The 16,757-nt window shown below is 50.2% G+C and overlaps 3 protein-coding genes across 3 annotated transcripts; 2 read left to right on the top strand and 1 right to left on the bottom strand.

The window, feature by feature from the left end:
• Positions 1 to 4,757: 4,757 nt before the first annotated feature.
• Positions 4,758 to 5,078, top strand: LOC114070380 (claw keratin-like). Its single transcript, XM_027907739.1, has one exon. The coding sequence runs from the start codon at positions 4,758 to 4,760 to the stop codon at positions 5,076 to 5,078; it is 321 nt and encodes a 106-aa protein (XP_027763540.1).
• Positions 5,079 to 8,551: 3,473 nt separating this feature from the next.
• On the top strand, positions 8,552 to 14,928 carry LOC114070379 (keratin-associated protein 21-1-like). Its single transcript, XM_027907738.1, has 2 exons — positions 8,552 to 8,752; positions 14,558 to 14,928. The coding sequence occupies exons 1-2, from the start codon at positions 8,597 to 8,599 to the stop codon at positions 14,924 to 14,926; spliced, it is 525 nt and encodes a 174-aa protein (XP_027763539.1). The 5' UTR covers positions 8,552 to 8,596; the 3' UTR covers positions 14,927 to 14,928.
• LOC114070381 (keratin-associated protein 21-1-like) lies at positions 10,655 to 11,971 on the bottom strand. The gene is made up of 2 exons (XM_027907740.1): positions 11,905 to 11,971; positions 10,655 to 11,253 (listed from the first exon to the last, which is right to left on the bottom strand). Exon 2 carries the CDS (start codon positions 11,230 to 11,232, stop codon positions 10,951 to 10,953), a length of 282 nt encoding a protein of 93 aa, XP_027763541.1. The 5' UTR covers positions 11,233 to 11,253; positions 11,905 to 11,971; the 3' UTR covers positions 10,655 to 10,950.
• Positions 14,929 to 16,757: the final 1,829 nt, after the last annotated feature.

Here is a 16,757-nt window from a genome sequence, read left to right as displayed (position 1 = left end):
AGGAAGTGCCGACAAAATGTTATTTCCCCAGTCAGAAAACAGAAGGAGGCAAACAACTTACCGAGCTCCCAGTGGAGAGTCCGAACTGGATTGAAAGCTTTGGAAACGGGGGTTTTTATATGGTGGTTTTTATAGTCCTCCAGACCATGGAAAACCTGAGCCACTGTGTATCAAATCCTAATTAGCTGCAAGGTTGGGGGGAATTTATTCCTGTGCGACTTTTTTCGCTGGCTGCAATTATTGCCCTCATTTGTGCTCGTTAATACCTTGGTATCCCTAAATCCCAGGGAAAACACCTCACACCCAGCGGGTTCTTTTCATTGTAAAGCTTTATGGGAGAAGGAAAAGCCGCCTTTCATTCCATTGACCTCGTTGGTTACACCGAGAAATGGATCCTTCCCCTCTCAGAGCTGGACATGAGGCCGGGGAAGGGGGGGAAGGTGTGGAGGAAAAGCACCAACCCTGCTTTTGGTGGGGCTTAAAAACCACTCAGGGCCGTGTCCAGGGCTCAGCCTGTGCCAGATGGAGATCTGCTGGGAAGGTGGCAGAGCTGACTTTGTAAGGAATTGTGGCTTTCCCAAGGATTTAGAGCTTTGTCTGGGGTGCTGTGGTCCTACAGGGACCCTGGTTTGGGTAAAGCTGTGTTGGTGACATCTGGTTGGGTAGGCAAAAGTTGTCACCAGCTTGGACTGGATTATCATGGAATGATTTTGGGTGGGAAGGGACCTCAAAGATCATTTTTGTTCCACTGCCACGGGCAGGGACAACTTCCACTAGACCAGGTTGCTCCAAGCCCAATTCAGTCTGGCCTTGGGCGCTTCCAGGGATGGGGCAGCCACAGCTTCTCTGGGCAACCTGTGCCAAGGGAAGGATTCCCTCCTAAAATCCAACCTAAACCTCCTCTCTGTCAGTTCTGAAGCCACTCCTTGTCCTGCCACCACCTGCCCTTGCAAAAATGTTCCAGCCCAGTCACCCTGAAGCAGGGAGAGCTTTCGGGTGCTCCCATTATCTCACCCCACCATCATCCCAAGAGCTCCTGCCTGGCTCCCAGAGCTCAGCTGGGCCTGTGCTGCTGCTCCCTGTCCCCGCTGTGCCTCGTCCTTGTCCGTCAGAGGAGAAACTGTGATGTAATTAAGAGCCTTTGATGTCTCCAGACGCAGCCTCTTAAATTGGCTGGCGTTGCTCATCGCTGAGCTGGGACACCTTGGCTCATGTAAAACATTAATGAGCATTTGTGAGGAGTTTTAAGAGGTCCTGTTGTGCTGTTTAATAAGCTGTCAGTGCCACTCTTGTTTTATGGAGGGGTGTAAACACCTGTCCCTGCAATCACAGGAGTGTCTTCATTTATCAAAGATGAGGTGTCTCCATTTAGCAGCAGAACAAAGCTGAGGTGTGAGGTGACAACAGGCCCTGATACAGGTCATGCCAACGTGTTTATTCTCTTCTAAGGTAGTGCTTTACCTCCCTGATTTTGCCTCCCTGGTAAATATACTAGAGGTTCTAAGGGGGGAATGGAGTTCTCCTGGAATGGTTTGGCTTGGGAGGGACACTGAAGATCATCTCATTCCAACCCCCCACTCCTGCCACGGGGCAAAGGTTGGACTGGACGATCCTGGAGGTCTTTTCCAATCCAAATAATTGGTGATGCTACTTTGGGTGGTCTCAGGGATGCATTGGATCGTGGCTACCTGCCTGTTTCGTGGAACAGTTCACCCAAATGAATGTCATCAGAGATCTCCCTCCTCCTGTGCTGAGCTCTCGCTCGGTCCTTTTGAGGTTTCATCTCCGTGGATGATTTTTGTGCCTTGCATGGTTAGTTTTTTCAGGCTGCTGGGCTTTGATTCTTCGGCTACCCTGGTAGGTGGAGCTGACACAGGCCCAGCTCTGCTGTTTGTCTTCCTCCCTTGAGCTGCTGAGTCCTGGCTCCAGTTCCCCACCTGGCTCATCACTTTTATTTCCTCGCCCTCGTTAAAAAAACCATCCACGTGACGACAGCCAGTTGTGGGGAGCAACTAATGAGCTGTTGTGACGTGCTCTGGAAACGCTTTCAGAAAGCCTTGGCGTGGCTTGGCATCTCCACGTTCAGATAAATCCACCCTGCGGTGACGTGAACCCCGAGCAGCTTTGCCAGCAGGAAACAAACCCCCAGCTGTGTGGATTCCTCTCACTTCGGAGCAAAGGCCTTGGCTTTGAATTATTGATAAATCTCTAATGTGGGATTTAACATTTGGGTTTATCTTCAGCTGGTTAAAACTGGTAAATGAGGCATTTAATTCGGGGAGTTACTTCGGGGGATAAATCGCTGCCCAATCTAAGCTCGATCCAAGCACGTGTTGAAATTCCCTTCAATTATTAGTTGTGGCTGGAAGTGTCCAAGGCCGGGCTGGACAGGGCTTGGAGCAACCTGGGCTAGTGGAAGGCGTGGAAGGGAGCTGGAACTGGATGGTCTTGAAAGTCCCCTTCCCCACCCAACCCATCCCAGGATTCCAAGGTAGGAAAATGCAGAGCCAGTTTTCCCGAGGAGTTGCAGATCTCTTCTGTCATCCCCGGCCGTTGTGACATGGCTGAAGACAAACCTCAGCGTGCAATTGGAGGGGGAAACACGCCCCATGTGTTTCCCACCGCTGTGGAAGCCCTGCCTGACAATGCCACGGGCTCCAAGGCCTGCCCTCTGCTGCCAGCGCGATGATAAATCCCAAAAATCCCAGAGGAACCGGGAAGGGACCTCTGGAGATCACCCTTGCCATCCTTGCTGACTCAGTTGGGTGTCAGAGAAGGCTCCTCCACGTGCTGATGCTTAACAGGATGATAACCCCACTCCACTTTCGTCAGCAGTTGGGCCTCCCAAAAAGGCATCTTCCGCTTGTTGTTCCGCAGAGTTGCTGTTCCAGTGGCTTTTGGTGCCCTTTTATTGGAGAAGCGACTCGCAGGGAAAAATGCCTGGCGAGGCCTTGCCTCAGCCACACCCTTTTTATGGCCTTTTTTTGTCATCCCCCTAACCCAGGTCATGATTTGCAGCTTCACGAGGACGGGGCATTTAATTCCATAAAAAATGTTGTCTTGCCCTTCTTCCTTTTTTTTTCTTTAATTGGTAAAACGTGGTAAAGAAACGTGTGCTACTACAAGACCTGCCCTGCCTTCTTTTGGGGGGGGGCTACAGCTCTGTAAATCCAGGATTTCTGCACCGTGCCAGGCTTTGGATTAATCTAATTCCACACAGATAACCCAGAACACGGTTTATCCTTCCCTTCATCAGCTCTTCCTGGGCTGAGCTGAGTACGTTTTCACCCAGGAAAATGGCTCGTTATCACCTGCCCAGCCACCCCCAGGGAGGACATCAAGGATGAAGGAGGTGCAGAGTGTCCCCCCCCCCTCCACATGAAGCTTCGGAATTGCAGGATCAGGAAGGCGGCAAAGCACGAGGTCACACGAGGTCACACGAGGGGACAATCTAATAATTACAGAGGGTGATTTATTTAAACCAACTGACACCCATTACCCGGAGCTGGATCTCCGAAGAAACGTGCCAGGGGATTGATCAGGACCTTTCTGCACGTGGGTGATTCACACCAGGGCGAGTATAAAAGTACTCCCACATCAGACCTCGGGACATCGTCATTCCTCTTGCTCCTCTCCCGTGCTTGTGGGTAAGTGACCCCCCTCAGCTCCTCTCCTAACAAAGCCTGAGCGGAGTTTTAAGTCAGAATGTTCCTGGGATCAGCCTGAAGGTTCCTTAGTGCTCAGTGCTCTGGTGGAGTTGAGAAGGTGGTGGTGGCGGGTCAGAGGTTTGACTTGAGGGTCATAGAGGTCTTTTCCAACCTTAATGGTCCTATAAATGGATTGATCGGTGTTCAGCTGCTGGCTTTGGTAAATGCAAAGCTGGGTGAGATCCAAGGGCTGGACTGGGTGGTTCTTGTGGGGCCCTTCCAGCTCGTATTATTCCGTGATTCTGTCGCCAGCATTTCATGGAGGCTCTTTCCAGGTGGGTTCAACACGAGATTTGGAGGGGTTTTTGGGTTCAACACAAGATTTACAGTTTTTTTGGGGTTCAACATGAGATTTATAGGTTTTTTTGGGTTTAACACAAGATTTATAGGTTTTTTGGGGTTCAACAAAAGATTTATAATTTTTGGGGGGTTCAACTCAAGATTTATACTTTTTTTGGGTTCAACATGAGATTTATATTTTGTGGGGGTTCATCATAAGATTTATAGGTTTTTTGGGGTTCAACACAACATTCATAATTTTTTGGGGTTCAACTCAAGATTTGTAGGGTTTTTTTGGGTTCAACACGAGATTTATAGTTTTTTTTTTTTTTTGGGTTCAACACAAGATTTATAGACTTCTTTTGGGTCCAACCCAAGATTTATAGTTTTTTGTGGTTCAACACAAGCCAACAGTTTTTTGGGTTCGATATGAGATTTACAGTTTTTTTGGGTTCAACACAAGATTCGTAGAGTTTTTGAGATTCAACATGAGATTTGTAGTTTTTTTTGGGTTCAACAAGAGATTTATAATTTTTTGGTGGTTCAGCTCAAGATTTGTGGGTTTTTTTGGGTTCAACACGAGATTTATGGGGGTTTTTTTGGGGGGGTTCAACACAACATTCACAGCGTTTTTCCCGGGGCGCCGAGTTCCGAGCGCTCTTGCCCTTTTCCCTCGAGCCTCTCTGCGGTTCCTTCGGCCCGCCAGAACTGATGTTCCCATCTCCCTGCTCTCTCCTTTCCCCCCTCAGATCCACCCTCCCCCCAGCCACGATGCACACCCAGAGCCCCTGCACCGACGGCTCCGCCTCGCCCTGCGGGGTGGCCGCGCCCCAACCCGTCGCCGACAGCTGCAACGAGCCCTGCGTGCGCCAGTGCCCCGACTCCACCGTGGTCATCTACCCCCCGCCCGTGGTCGTCACCTTCCCTGGGCCCATCCTCAGCACCTTCCCCCAGCAGAGCGTGGTGGGCTCTGCGGGAGCCCCCGAGGTCGGCGCCGGTTTTGGGGCCGCCCGCACCCCCGGAGCTTCCCACGTCTACGGCGGCGCCCGGTGGGGTCGGGGGTACCCCGTGGGGACCTGCAGGCCCTGCTAAAGCCACCAGAGGGTCTCTCTGCTGAGAGGAGAGGACCAGCAGGGTGCAGGGACGTGGCTCTGAGCTCCGGGGCACGGCGTTTTGAGTGGAAGAGTTGAGTGTTTGGGGAGGGTGCACGAAAAGCATCTGTTGATGTAAATCCATTTACAGCCCTCTCAGATTGCCCTGCCTGATTTTCTTTTTTTCCTGAGCCTTCCTGTCTTTCTGGGTGCTCTGTTCTTCTGTGGTGCTGATTCCTTGGGGATCTTTCTGGCTTTCAACCGACAGAGAACAGGTTTAGCTTAGATGTAGTGAAAAAAATTCTTCCCTGGGTGGGTGGTGAGACCCTGGCACAGGTTATTCCATGGATTCCCCATCCCTGTGTGTGTGTTCAAGGGCAGGTTGGATGGAGCTCAGCCTGGTCTAGTGGAAGGTGTCCCTGCCCTTGGCACTGGGGTGGAATGGGATGAGCTTTAAGGTCCCTTTTAACCCCAACTGAGATGGTCTTTAACCCAAACCACTCTGTACTTCTATGATTGTGACAACCTAAATGGATCCAGCACAAGATCCCCTTTAGATCCCTCTGTAGGCTCTTTCTGTGGCTCCTGATGGATAAAAAAAAAGGGTTGTGGTGTCAACCAGCCCCGTGCAATGTGCCAGGGCTGAGTGTCCCCACAGGGGAAAGCAACATCATCAGCCCTTCCACGAGTCATCCTGCACCCAAACCACAGGCCGTGGGCAATTTGTAACCCGTGCTTTGTCATCCTGCCTCTGGTATATCAGCTGCTTCTCCCTCATTAAACATGACATTGCAACATGTTGTTGGCCTCTGTGTGTGTTCTCTCCTCCCACCTCGTCCAGGTCCTGCTGCACCAGCCTGATCCTATCAGGATAATGATATTCCTGAGGGATTTGGCAACGGGGTTGTCTTGTGCACCTCGGCTCTGGGGCTGTGGGTGTCCCTTCCCTTCCCTTCCCTTCCCCCAGTTCTGGTCCTGCTCAGGCTCTGAGGAGCTTTTTGCTCAGCCTTGGCTCTTCTGGCACCTGTCCTTTGGTGTCCTCAGGCTCAGCCTCCCCGGCCAGGCGGTGACACGGCAGAGCAGATGGATGTGCAAGGGTTGGCGTTACTAAAAAGAATCTGCAGCCAAACGTTATGTAAGAAGAGCAGCTATTTTTGAGCTTAAAAAAAAAAAAAAAAAATCACATTTCTGGCTTTACTGCTCTGCTCAGTGTTTTACAGCAGTGCCCGAGGTTGGAAAAGACCTCCAAGGTCATCCAGCCCACCCTGTGTCCCGTCCCCACCTTGTCACTCAGTGCCACTTCCAGTCCTTCCTCGGGCACCTCCAAGGGGTGGGCTCTCCAAACCTCCCTGGGCAGCCCCTGCCAAGGCCTCACCACCCTTTCCATGGGGAAATTCCTGCTGATGCCCAACCTGACCCTCCCCTGGCACAGCTTGGGGCCGTTCCCTCTCCTCCTGTCCCTTTTTCCCTGGGAGAAGATCCTGACCCTCACCCAGCTCCCCCCTCCTGTCAGGGAATTCCAGAGCCAGAAGGTCCCCCTTGAGCCTCCTTTTCTCCAGGCTGAGCCCTCCCAGCTCCCTCAGGAGTTTCTCCAGCCCCTTCTCCTGCTGCTCCAGCCCCTTCCCTTCCCTTCCAACCCCTCCATGTCTTTCCTAAAGTGAAGGGCAACGATAGAAACCGGGTGTGCAAAACTGGACTTGGGTGATGTTCACCCAAGGAATTATCCCTTTCTTCATGAACCCACTGATCATAAACCCTTCACGAGCTTTCCGTGCTGTGCTCTTGTTTGAAATGTTGTGTGGTGCATTAATAAAAGAACCAGGGGTAATTAAGCTTTGCGAGGTGACAGGAGAGTGTGGGATTAGTTCCGAGCATTATGTGGAGAATTATTGTCCTCGTGTGTGAGGAAAACAAAGCTGGCCAAGGCACTGTAAGGGTGTGCAATTGGCTGTTGGTGAGTTCTGGAGGAGGTGATCAAACCAGGTTCTCCCCAGCCCCAGAAATCCTTCCCTGCATGAGAGAAATCCCCCAAACCCCCCAAAGCCAGAGGAAGGGACCTTTATTTTCATGCTAAGGGTGCGTTTGGGAATGAGCTGCAGTTTGCACTTTCCGTGGCTCAAGCTGCACTTTCCGTGGAATATTTTGAGATCTTCAGTTAGCACAAAACAGCAGAAATCGCTAAAAGAGGGAAAATTTGCCTGTGTTTATTTTGGGGACTATTTATGCTCCTCTTTTATTCTAAACATAAAAAAAAAACCCTACTCATGTGAACTGCCCTGAGGACTAAAGATATCAAGGAGCTTACTAAGCAGATTTAATGACTTTTTTAAGACAGAAGTGTTTGCTGATGTCTCTTAGGTTCATTATGGAACCTAATTATTGGGGTTATCAATAATTATGGGTTAACAATGCTCATCTAAATATGCTGAATTTTGAAAACCTCGTTCCTCTCGCTGCTTCCAACAAGGCCTTTTTTTTTTTTTTTCTTTTTCCTGTTCCACGTCCCACTTTCCCTTCTCTTGAAAGGCTGCACTTTTTTAAGGAATAACTGGGAAAATGAGCCCAGTCTGGGCCCTAGTCAGGGGCCTGATTTCTCATTTAGGGACAGGCTTAGCCTTTAAAAGGGATTCTCAGCCTTGCAGTGAATCTCTGCTCTGGAGGCAGGTCCTGAGGCACCACCTGTGTGGGTTGTTCCCTAAGGTGCATTTAAATTTCCCACAGTGCGTGCAGTAAATACATCCTGCTGGGACTGGTACCCAGGAAATTACAGGAGGTGGTTTTTCTGTTAGTTAAATGAGGCAGCTGTCATCTGTTATGATAATATCTCAGCCGGGAACAGAGTTCCTCTAATCGTCCACCTTTTCCTCAGCCCGAGGGCACGAAAGAATTGCCAGATTTAGCCTCTGAAAGGGGCCTGCAAGGAAGTCAAGGGGGAAATGGTCGTGTGGAAGTGGGTGACAGGAAAAGGGGGGATGGGTTCAGACTGCCAGAGGGGAAATTTAGGTTGGATATCGGGAAGGAATTCCTCCCTGTGAGGGTGGGGAGGCCCAGAGAAGCTGTGGCTGCCCCTGGAGCCCTGGAAGTGTCCAAGGCCAGGCTGGAGCAACCTGGGGTAGTGGGAGGTGTCCATGCCCATGGCAGGGGATTGGAATGAGATGGCCTTTGAGGTCCCTTCCAACCCAAACCATTCCATGATTCCATGACATAAACCCAGGGAATGTGTAGGAGAGACTCAAAGCTTCCTGAGACAGTGGGACAGATCCATGGGAAATGAGCATTGGTACTGTTGGCTGATGCTTGGGGGGCCCTGGAAGTGGTCTGGGCTGGAATTCCACACAGATATGGGACTTCCTGAACCACCCTGATGTGCTGGAAGGAATAGGTAATAAAGGGATGCAGTGTCAGTTAAAAGCAGATCACCCTGTGGTCGGGGCATCTGGGGTGACAAACTGCTTTTCCTCCCTGCCTGGGCTCCAGCATTCCCAAAAGCTTGACCTGCAGCAGAGGAGGAGATCCTGGATGTTCCCTGGATCCCTGGAGGGACTGAGCTTGCTTGGCTGGGAGGCTGCGGGGAGGTGCATCGGGACACCCCCAGCGCTGAGTGGGAGCCCCAACCGGAGCCGTGACACCTTCAAAGCGAAAAGGGGACGTGAGGTGGCACCCAGGTGGCTCCAGGTCAGCCTTGTGGAGGGAGGTGAAGGCAGGTGAAAGGTCTGGGAGGGCTGGGGCTGGCAGGAAATCACCACCCCTGGGTCGTGTTCCCCAGGCACCGGGTGGGAGTCGGAAGCGAACGAGCCGAGGGGGACGTCGCAAGGGAAGAACCACCATAAATCATAAATAACGCTGGGTTGGCAAACATGGACAGGGACTGGGGTTAAACTGGGGCCAGAGGACCCTGGGGCAGGCTGAGAATTCCAGCCAAACCTTTGGCTTTCCGGGTTCTCTTCCTGTCCTCGCTGCCGAAGCCCATCCGCGGGTGCCGGTGGGAGAAGCCCTGCGAGCCCCAAGGAAGATAAACTGGATTTTATGATGTTGGGAGACTCCACCATTTCCTAATGTTTTCCCCGGGGAACCCAGCCCATTTTGCTGCTGACAGCAGCCAGCAGGAGGATTACTAAACACCTCTTAATGGCTTTGCAGTTTCAAAGGGTTGCTCTGATTTACGGCGGACATGCCCTGCTGGGAGCTTTGGGTGGAGGTTCCTAACACTGACCCTCTTCCTGGGGCGCCCTGATCTGGGCCTGTCTTGCTCAAATTAGGACACCAAGAGGTGGTTTCTGAGGCAGCAGACCCGACCTGTCTCTTGGATGGAATTGTGGAGCTCATCATCTGCTGCCTTCCAGTTCAAGGTCCAATAATTAAAGTGAAATCAATGATACGGATGGAAAGAAATGGATGTTGGGTTGGAGAAACAGCATTTGCTGCTTGGGGACTACTCTGTTCACTGTCCCTGGTTTTCTGCCCCATGAAGGTGCTTCTCCAACCTCCTCCCTTAGCTCTTTTCTTGACCCTTTCCTCCACTTTGCTCTGGAATGCAGAAATGCTTCTGCAGGAGGCCACCATGAGAAGAGAAGGTGACCCCTCACAGTCACTTCTGCATCAAGATTCGTGACTCCTGGTGATGCCTTTGATGTGTCGCTGGGCCTTGCAGGGGATCTGAGCAGCTCTGTCTGGGCTCTTTCCTGCTGAACCACCTTGTTCTGCGCCAGATGATAATCTTTGGTGCTCCAAATCTAAATCAGGACTCCTCAGTCTCCTAAGGTGACACGCTGAAGGCTGGCAGGAACTCCCTGAAGAACCTGGCTGTTCAGTTTGCAAAGGAGATGATCCCTCCAACAGATGGTTGCCTTTGGTCTTTCCTCTCAGGTGTCTTTGACCTTGAGCGTCACTGCCTTGGCAGACCACGAGATTTCCACTCAATCTCCTGCTTTTTGAGATCTGTTGCTCAAACAAACCCCCCTTCACCCCCCCCCCCCAGCTTTGCTCCAGGAGTCTGTGTGTTTTAGGGGTACAGTCAGTCAGCTGATGCCCCTTTTTGGAGAAGAATTTGGGCAAGCCCAAGGTCAAGGGATAGTTAAGGTAGAACTTCCTCCTGCTTGGGGAAAATGAGTCAGGGCAGGAGCAATTCAGGTGGAGATGTGGTGGTTGTCTCCAACACCTGGAGTCTAGACTTCCCTGTTATTCTGTGGCTCTTTGGAGTGGCTGGTGGTCCTTTTTAATCCCAGACAAAGGAAGACCAGACACCTGATCCAGCTAAGCAGAGTAATTTTATTGACAATGAGAAACAGTGAGTAACAGAAAGAACAAGTTTGAAGAGATACCAAAGGGTCTTCAGCAAGCAGAGAGTTTCTGATGGCGGGTGATGTTTTTTCTGGTGGAAATGGTGGAGTTTGCCAGTGCAGAACACGTTTCTTGCTCTCAGAGTTGCTTGGGAGTCGCGTTCACTGCCAGAGGAGGCACAGCGTGGCCATTTAACAGGAGCTTCTCAACCAGACGTCATCTTTGGTGAAGTTAAAGGCTGAGCAAAGCGGTTGCAGAAACTACTACTACCACTGTGACAATACAAAGGGGTTGTGAATTGAAACCTAAAGTCACTTTGCTCACACCCAAAGTCCTGCTCTGCTCCCCCAACAGGCTCTGAAGGTGCCTCAGCTCTCGCTGCAGTTCAAGTTGCCCTTTGGAGTGACAGTCGAAGAAATAGGAGACGTTAAGAGAGGGTTACACATGGAGTAGTTACACATGGAGTAGTTTCAGGCAGCCTGGCACCCACGTGTCCCCCTGCACTCAGCCAGGGGGCTGTGGGCGCTCTCAGCGCCAGAAACCAGCCGTGGATCCGTGTCCTTGCCTTCCAGTCCTCAATCACCATTCCATCTTCAGAAGAACCTGCCCCCGAAGCGGGAGGAGAAGGGGTACCCGTACCCGAACCCGTACAGGTCCCCATACCCGTAAGAGCCCCCGTAGCCAAGGAAACCCCTGTTCCCATACAGGTTCCCAAAGCCTCTGTAGCCGTAGGGGCTCCCATATCGGAACCCATCACAGGAGTAGCCGAAGGGCCTCCCAAATCTGAAGCCGCTCAGGCCCCCGAAGCCGTAGAGGTCGTCGTACCCAAACTGGGAGTAGCACCCATCGTCGTAGAAGTCCCTGTAGAAGGTCATGGTTTGTTGATGTTGGCGAGGCTGAAACACACCCCAGAAATGAGGTTTATGGGCTGCTGGAGGAGATGCAACTCCTTCCCTCCCTCGGCATCATTTTCGCCCTCTTAATTATCTAATTTATTTTTCTAAGCTTCCCGAATCCCAAACAACTTCTCTACATTTTTTTCCCCCTGCTCAGCTCTCTGAAATCGCTGACTGAACATGGAGAAGAAGGTTTCTTGCCAGCCAAGAACTGAACTTTCCCACTCCAGAATTCAGAGGGATTTGAATAAACTAAAGAAAAATGTACAAATACAATCCAGAGCTGGAAAGCACTTCTGGCTTCAAGATTACGGTAGAAAACTTCAAGTTTTCAGCCCTTTAAAGCCTAAATATTCAATAAGCACAGGAAAGAAGAGCACAAAAATTCGAGTGAAGGAATTCCCTGATTGTTGCAGGGAATTTTGTGGTTGGAGTTCGCTCCAAGATGACAAGAAATTGCTTACAGAATGTCTGTACCTGTACACAGGCCATAAGTCGTATATACATGGACACACCAGTACCTTTTATATATATAAATATATATATATAAATTCACCTCTAAATATACATCTATTTTTATATCTATCCAAGCACACACACAGATATTCAGACAAACATCAAGACACAACAGTCAAGCCAGGATTGACTTACCCGCTTCACCCAGGCAGGGAGCAGTTGAGTGGCTGAGAGGAGCGAATGAAACTCCCCACTTGGAGGTCCCTATTTATACCTTGCCCAGCTCCAGAGCTATCCAGGATATCTCATCAGACCCCCTTCATCCCTCCAATTGGCGTCGCCCAGCGGGACGTGCGTCACCCCTCCAGAATTTCTTTAATCTTAAAAAAAAAAAAAAATATGAGGAGAAACGGGCTCGGCACATCTCTAGGAAAATTGCCGGTGGAATTCCCCCCGCGGTCGGAAGGCTGGGGAAATAATTTGGGCAGATATATTTATTTTTTTTTGTTGTTGTTGTCAGACCATTTACCCGCTTGCGCAATCGCCTCGTGGGTGCTCTCGCTCTCTCCGCTGGCTTGGCTTCGGCGTCTTGTGGGCGCGAACGAGCCGGGGGGACCAAAGGAATAGGCTGGGCTTTGGTGTGATGAGGAGTGAGGGAGCTCCCAAACATCGCCGTGACCTCTATCTGCTTCCCACTGACGTCCCTCCCCAGCAGCTCTTTGGGATTTGGGTTGTACAACGTCCAAGACGTTTTCCAACTGCCCCGTGGACGTTCCCAAATATCCCTTCCTATTTTAGAACTTTTTTTTTTTGGAGGGGGGGACAGGGGGGTGGTTTTTGACTTTCAAGTAGCACCTTAATAGGGCTCAGGAACAAGAGACCTTGAAGTGCCTTGGAAGTGAGCGTGTTATTAAATCTGGAGGTGTCTTTTCGGTGACAAGCTATTAATATTTAAATCCTGCAACACTTTGCAAATTGAAAACATTAATGAGTGTTTATGAAGGGCTTTGGTATTCAGAATTCTGAGGAAGCCTCAGCATCCTGTTTGCTCATTATTGCGCTTATTTTCCATTCAAATTAATGCCAGGAACGAGGTGAAGGTCACACAAGGAGCTCTGCCGTGAACTCCGGCGTTCCTGGAGTTGGATACACGTGGCTGATTCTTTGTGGAAAAAAAACAAACAAACAAACAATGTGATTCTTTGGAAAACAGCATTTAGAGCTCTTTTAGTGCTAATATTTAGAATTTCTTTATTTCCACCTCAAGCTCACACTTGAATTCTCCCCCTTGTTGTGCTGTGGTCAAGCCCTTTGGTGAATTCACGTGTTGCAAACAACGCCAGAGTTGTAATTTTGATTGAAAACGCTCATTCTGCTCGTGCAGCGACATGACTTCGATTCATGAGCACTTTGGAGGAATGGAATTAAGATTTATGTGTAGTTCTGGCTGTTTTTCCTCAAGCTGCTGAAGTTTAATATGAAACTCCTTCATCTACATTTACATTTCCCTTAAGTAAAAAGCCTGTGTTTTGTTGCATCAGTTTCCGGTGAAACCCAAATATCCAACACATGGAAAAATTTTCCTTTTTTTTTTTTTTTTACTGAAAATTCCTCTCTCTCTCTCTCCAATGTCCTTGAGGAGGCAGAAATGACTTTTACGTTGCACAGAAATAAACTTCCGTTTTTCACAACCCAGGCAATAAAATGGTATCAGGAATGTCGCCGGCCCAGAAAATCGGAAGATGAAAGAAACCTGTAATACATGTGCCATACGGGAGGCTTTGGGAACACACTAATAATCCCAAACAATGGAGAAAATTACATTAATTGAAGATATGACGTGGACAGGCAAATTTGTTTTTCCAACCAATAAGGCAACAAACCTTTTTGAATACTCAGGGCGTCGGAGATAAGCCAGGAGGGCCAAGAGGGAGTATAAAAAGGGCTGGGAGCTCAAGGCTCCTCATCAGCTCCTTTGCCTTCCTCCTCCTGGTGAACTCGGTGAGTTTTCCCTCCTTCCCTCACAGGGATTGGGAATTTTTGCCTCTGTGGTTTCTGCTGGGATTGGGGCTCCTCTGAAATTTAAGGTTTCTCCGGGAATTTCTCAGAACTTTAGGTTTCTCCAGGAATTTCTCTGAAATTTAAGGTTTCTCCAGGAGTTTCTCTGGAGTTTAAGGTTTTAGCTGCGCTGCAGGAATTTTGGTGGGTTCCAGTTTTAAAGCTGGGGGTGAAACGGGTCCTGTTGGCACCTGAGGCTCCCTGATAAAGGATTATTAGGGCAGCAGAGGTAGAAATGGGTTTCACCACCAATTTTTTTCCCCCTAAATCTCCTATTTTAAAGGGAGATCTGCAGCTCTGTTTGGCAGGGCAGGTGTTCTCAGGTGTATTAATGCTCCGTGGGTTGTTGTCTGTGCCGTCAGCGCTTCCCGATGCAAATCCAAAAATGGGTGGAAACCACTGAAACGGCACTTGGAGGGATGAGCCCAAACATCACTTTGGGCTTCCTTGAAGTCTTCCTTGATGGGAGGTTTGGGAATGCAGAGTTTTTGCTCCACGCAAAGCTGGTGTCCTGAAAGACTTTTAGGGTCGTTCACTCCTAATATTCTCTAAGGAAAACCCTGAATCAGCAGCAAGGTTTTGGTCGGGAACAGCTGATTCCACGCTCAGAAAGTGAGAAAACCAAATGGTTTAAAGACAGACGGTCCTTTGCGGGTCCCCTTCCAACCCAGCACCTTGGTGGCATCCTGTTGGCCAGATGAGGAGCTGGTGGGAACGGGCTGTAAGGAGGACCAGCCCAGGTCGCCGATTCGGGAATATTTACAACTCCCCCTTCCCTCCCTGCCGCCAGGTTTGCCTCCAGTTCAGCAAGATGACCTTCCTCCAGTGTGAAGACGACTGCTACTCCCCCTGCAGCTACGGGGGCCTCTACGGCTACCGGGGCTACGACGGCGGCAGCTCCTGCGGCTACCGCGGCTACTACGGCGGCCTCTACGGCTACCGCGGCCTCTCCGGCTTCGGCGACCGCTACGGCTGCGGGAGCCTCTACGGCTACCGGGGCATTTATGGCTCTGGGGACTGCTACGGCTATGGGGGTCTCTATAGGGGCTTCTACGGCTCTGGGGACTGCTGTGGATACCCCGGTTTTTACTCGGGCCGCTACGGTTACCCCTACCGCTACGGCCAAAGGTTCGGCTACGGCGGGTGCTACAGCTGCTAAACCCGGCCTTGGGGGTGAAGATCAACCCAAACCTGGCGAGCAAGGGTTGGTGGAGAGCCTTTGGCAGCAGACGTTGCGCAGAGCCCTGGGGCTGTCAAGATTCAAGAGCTCTGCGCCGCCCCTGAAGCGCTTAGGGTGATCCCTCCTCCGTTCTGCCGCCACCCAAAGTCTCCTCCTGACCTAGAACTTGCTCGTCCTCGGTGCTCCAGCCCTCATAAACCGGCTCTGATGTTGGTTGGCAGCACCTGAACTCTCGACTGGGTGGTGGGCAGGGTGTAAAGGTGTCTTTGGGAACGTGGTCTTTCCGTCCTGTGTCTCTTTGTAAAGTATATCTGCCTTTCACTCGCATTAAAAACTTACTCTGCATCAGCCCTGCATTTTCCTGGTTTTATTTTTCCACTTTGTTCTCTGAAATATCTTCAAATCCACGGCAGCAAACAGTGATAAATTTATTAACTCCATGTGCTTAAGGACTTGCCTGTAGAGACTTGTCCTCCTCAGGCGGGAAACGGGGACTTTTGGAGCTGCAAGAAACTCGAGCTGTGGCTCTGGATTTGCCTGTTCCTGCAACTCCAGGCTTTTGGCTCGGTGGAAAAATAAGTGAATCATCTCAAGATGCTTCGGTGCTGCTGCTGGGCCAGTGTGGTGTGATTAGGACGTGACCTTCCCCCCCCACACACACACACTGCAGATTTTGTTCTGCTCAAATGGATTTTCTTCTGGTCTGTGTGGAAGGTCGAGGCGGTGGTTTGAGCTTTTCCAAGCCACCACTTCCTTCTTGTCCCTTTGCCCGTTGATTCGAATATAGATTTTTATTTTTTCTTGTGTTTTCCTGGCTGACAATGCAATTAAGCTGGAATGTGATAGGAAATTGGGACTCTGGAACATTTGAATTTGGCTTGCAGGAGTAGGACAATATTCTGCTCACTTGAACAGTTTTCTATATTCTCTGTGCAGGTCTGGGACTAATTCTTTTCTATTTTGCAACATTATTATAAAGACTATTACAGCCCTATTGTGCTGAAATATTAACTCCACCCCGGGCAAAACCAGCCCTTTTAACCTCAAATCTGGTAATAGTTTAATTAAGTAAATGAAAGGGAGAAACTGGGGCATTTCTTGCATTCCTGAGGGGTAAAAGAGAAGAGAAGGGTGTATTTACTGGGACCTCAGCCGACTGATTTTCCAGATCCTTCCCCAGCTCTGTTCCCTCTGCTGGACATTTTTGAGCCCCTCATTGTCTTTCTTTCCATGAGGAGCCCAGAACAGGACACAGAACTCGAGGTGCAAACACTTTGCCGGCTCTGGGGACAGAAAGTCCCTTTCAGGATGTCACCACTCAGTAAAACAGGGACAGGGGCAAGAAAACAACCGGATCTCCAGGGTTTTTTTAAATGCAGAAAGACAGACTTTAATGCAGCAAGAAAAGGAGTTGGCACAGATACAGAAAGATTATAGTTTTGGGATACTGGAAGGAGCTACAGGAGGTGAGTCACTGCACTGGAGAACATTCCTTCTTGTTGGAGCCCATGTTGTTCATCCTCCAGGTGCTTGTAAATCCAGATCAAAGGCGAGACAGCCGTAATCCTGCTCCATTACAGTCCTGCAGCACCTCGCTGGAAGTGCTTATTGAGCATGCAGATGACCCAAAAAAATCTCATATCGAACAGGTCCTTCAGAGCAGCTGCGAGGAGAGGAGTTCTACCGGAATTGCAGATCGTCCCTCCCGTTGCTGGGAGGGAGTTTAAACACAGGAGGCCACCAGGAGGGCTGGGAAAGGCAGGGAGAAGCAGACAGAAAGAGCGAGACAGACGGAAACCCCGAGGGATTT

The sequence above is a fragment of the Empidonax traillii genome, unplaced genomic scaffold, assembly GCF_003031625.1.
Source record: "Empidonax traillii isolate 1590-97213 ecotype Southwest subspecies unplaced genomic scaffold, ASM303162v1 scaffold1534:size101994, whole genome shotgun sequence".
Taxonomy (NCBI): Eukaryota; Metazoa; Chordata; class Aves; order Passeriformes; family Tyrannidae; genus Empidonax; species Empidonax traillii.
This window is presented reverse-complemented; position numbering and strand designations above follow the sequence as displayed.

Bases quoted from the DNA above. Each gene is read 5' to 3' on its own strand.
- LOC114070380 (XM_027907739.1), top strand. From the start codon at position 4,758: ATGCACACCCAGAGCCCCTGCACCGACGGCTCCGCCTCGCCCTGCGGG.
- LOC114070379 (XM_027907738.1), top strand. From the start codon at position 8,597: ATGTTCCCTGGATCCCTGGAGGGACTGAGCTTGCTTGGCTGGGAGGCT. The intron at 8,753-14,557 runs GTCAGCCTTGTG...CCCTGCCGCCAG, and splicing joins TGGCACCCAGGTGGCTCCAG to GTTTGCCTCCAGTTCAGCAA.
- LOC114070381 (XM_027907740.1), bottom strand. From the start codon at position 11,232: ATGACCTTCTACAGGGACTTCTACGACGATGGGTGCTACTCCCAGTTT.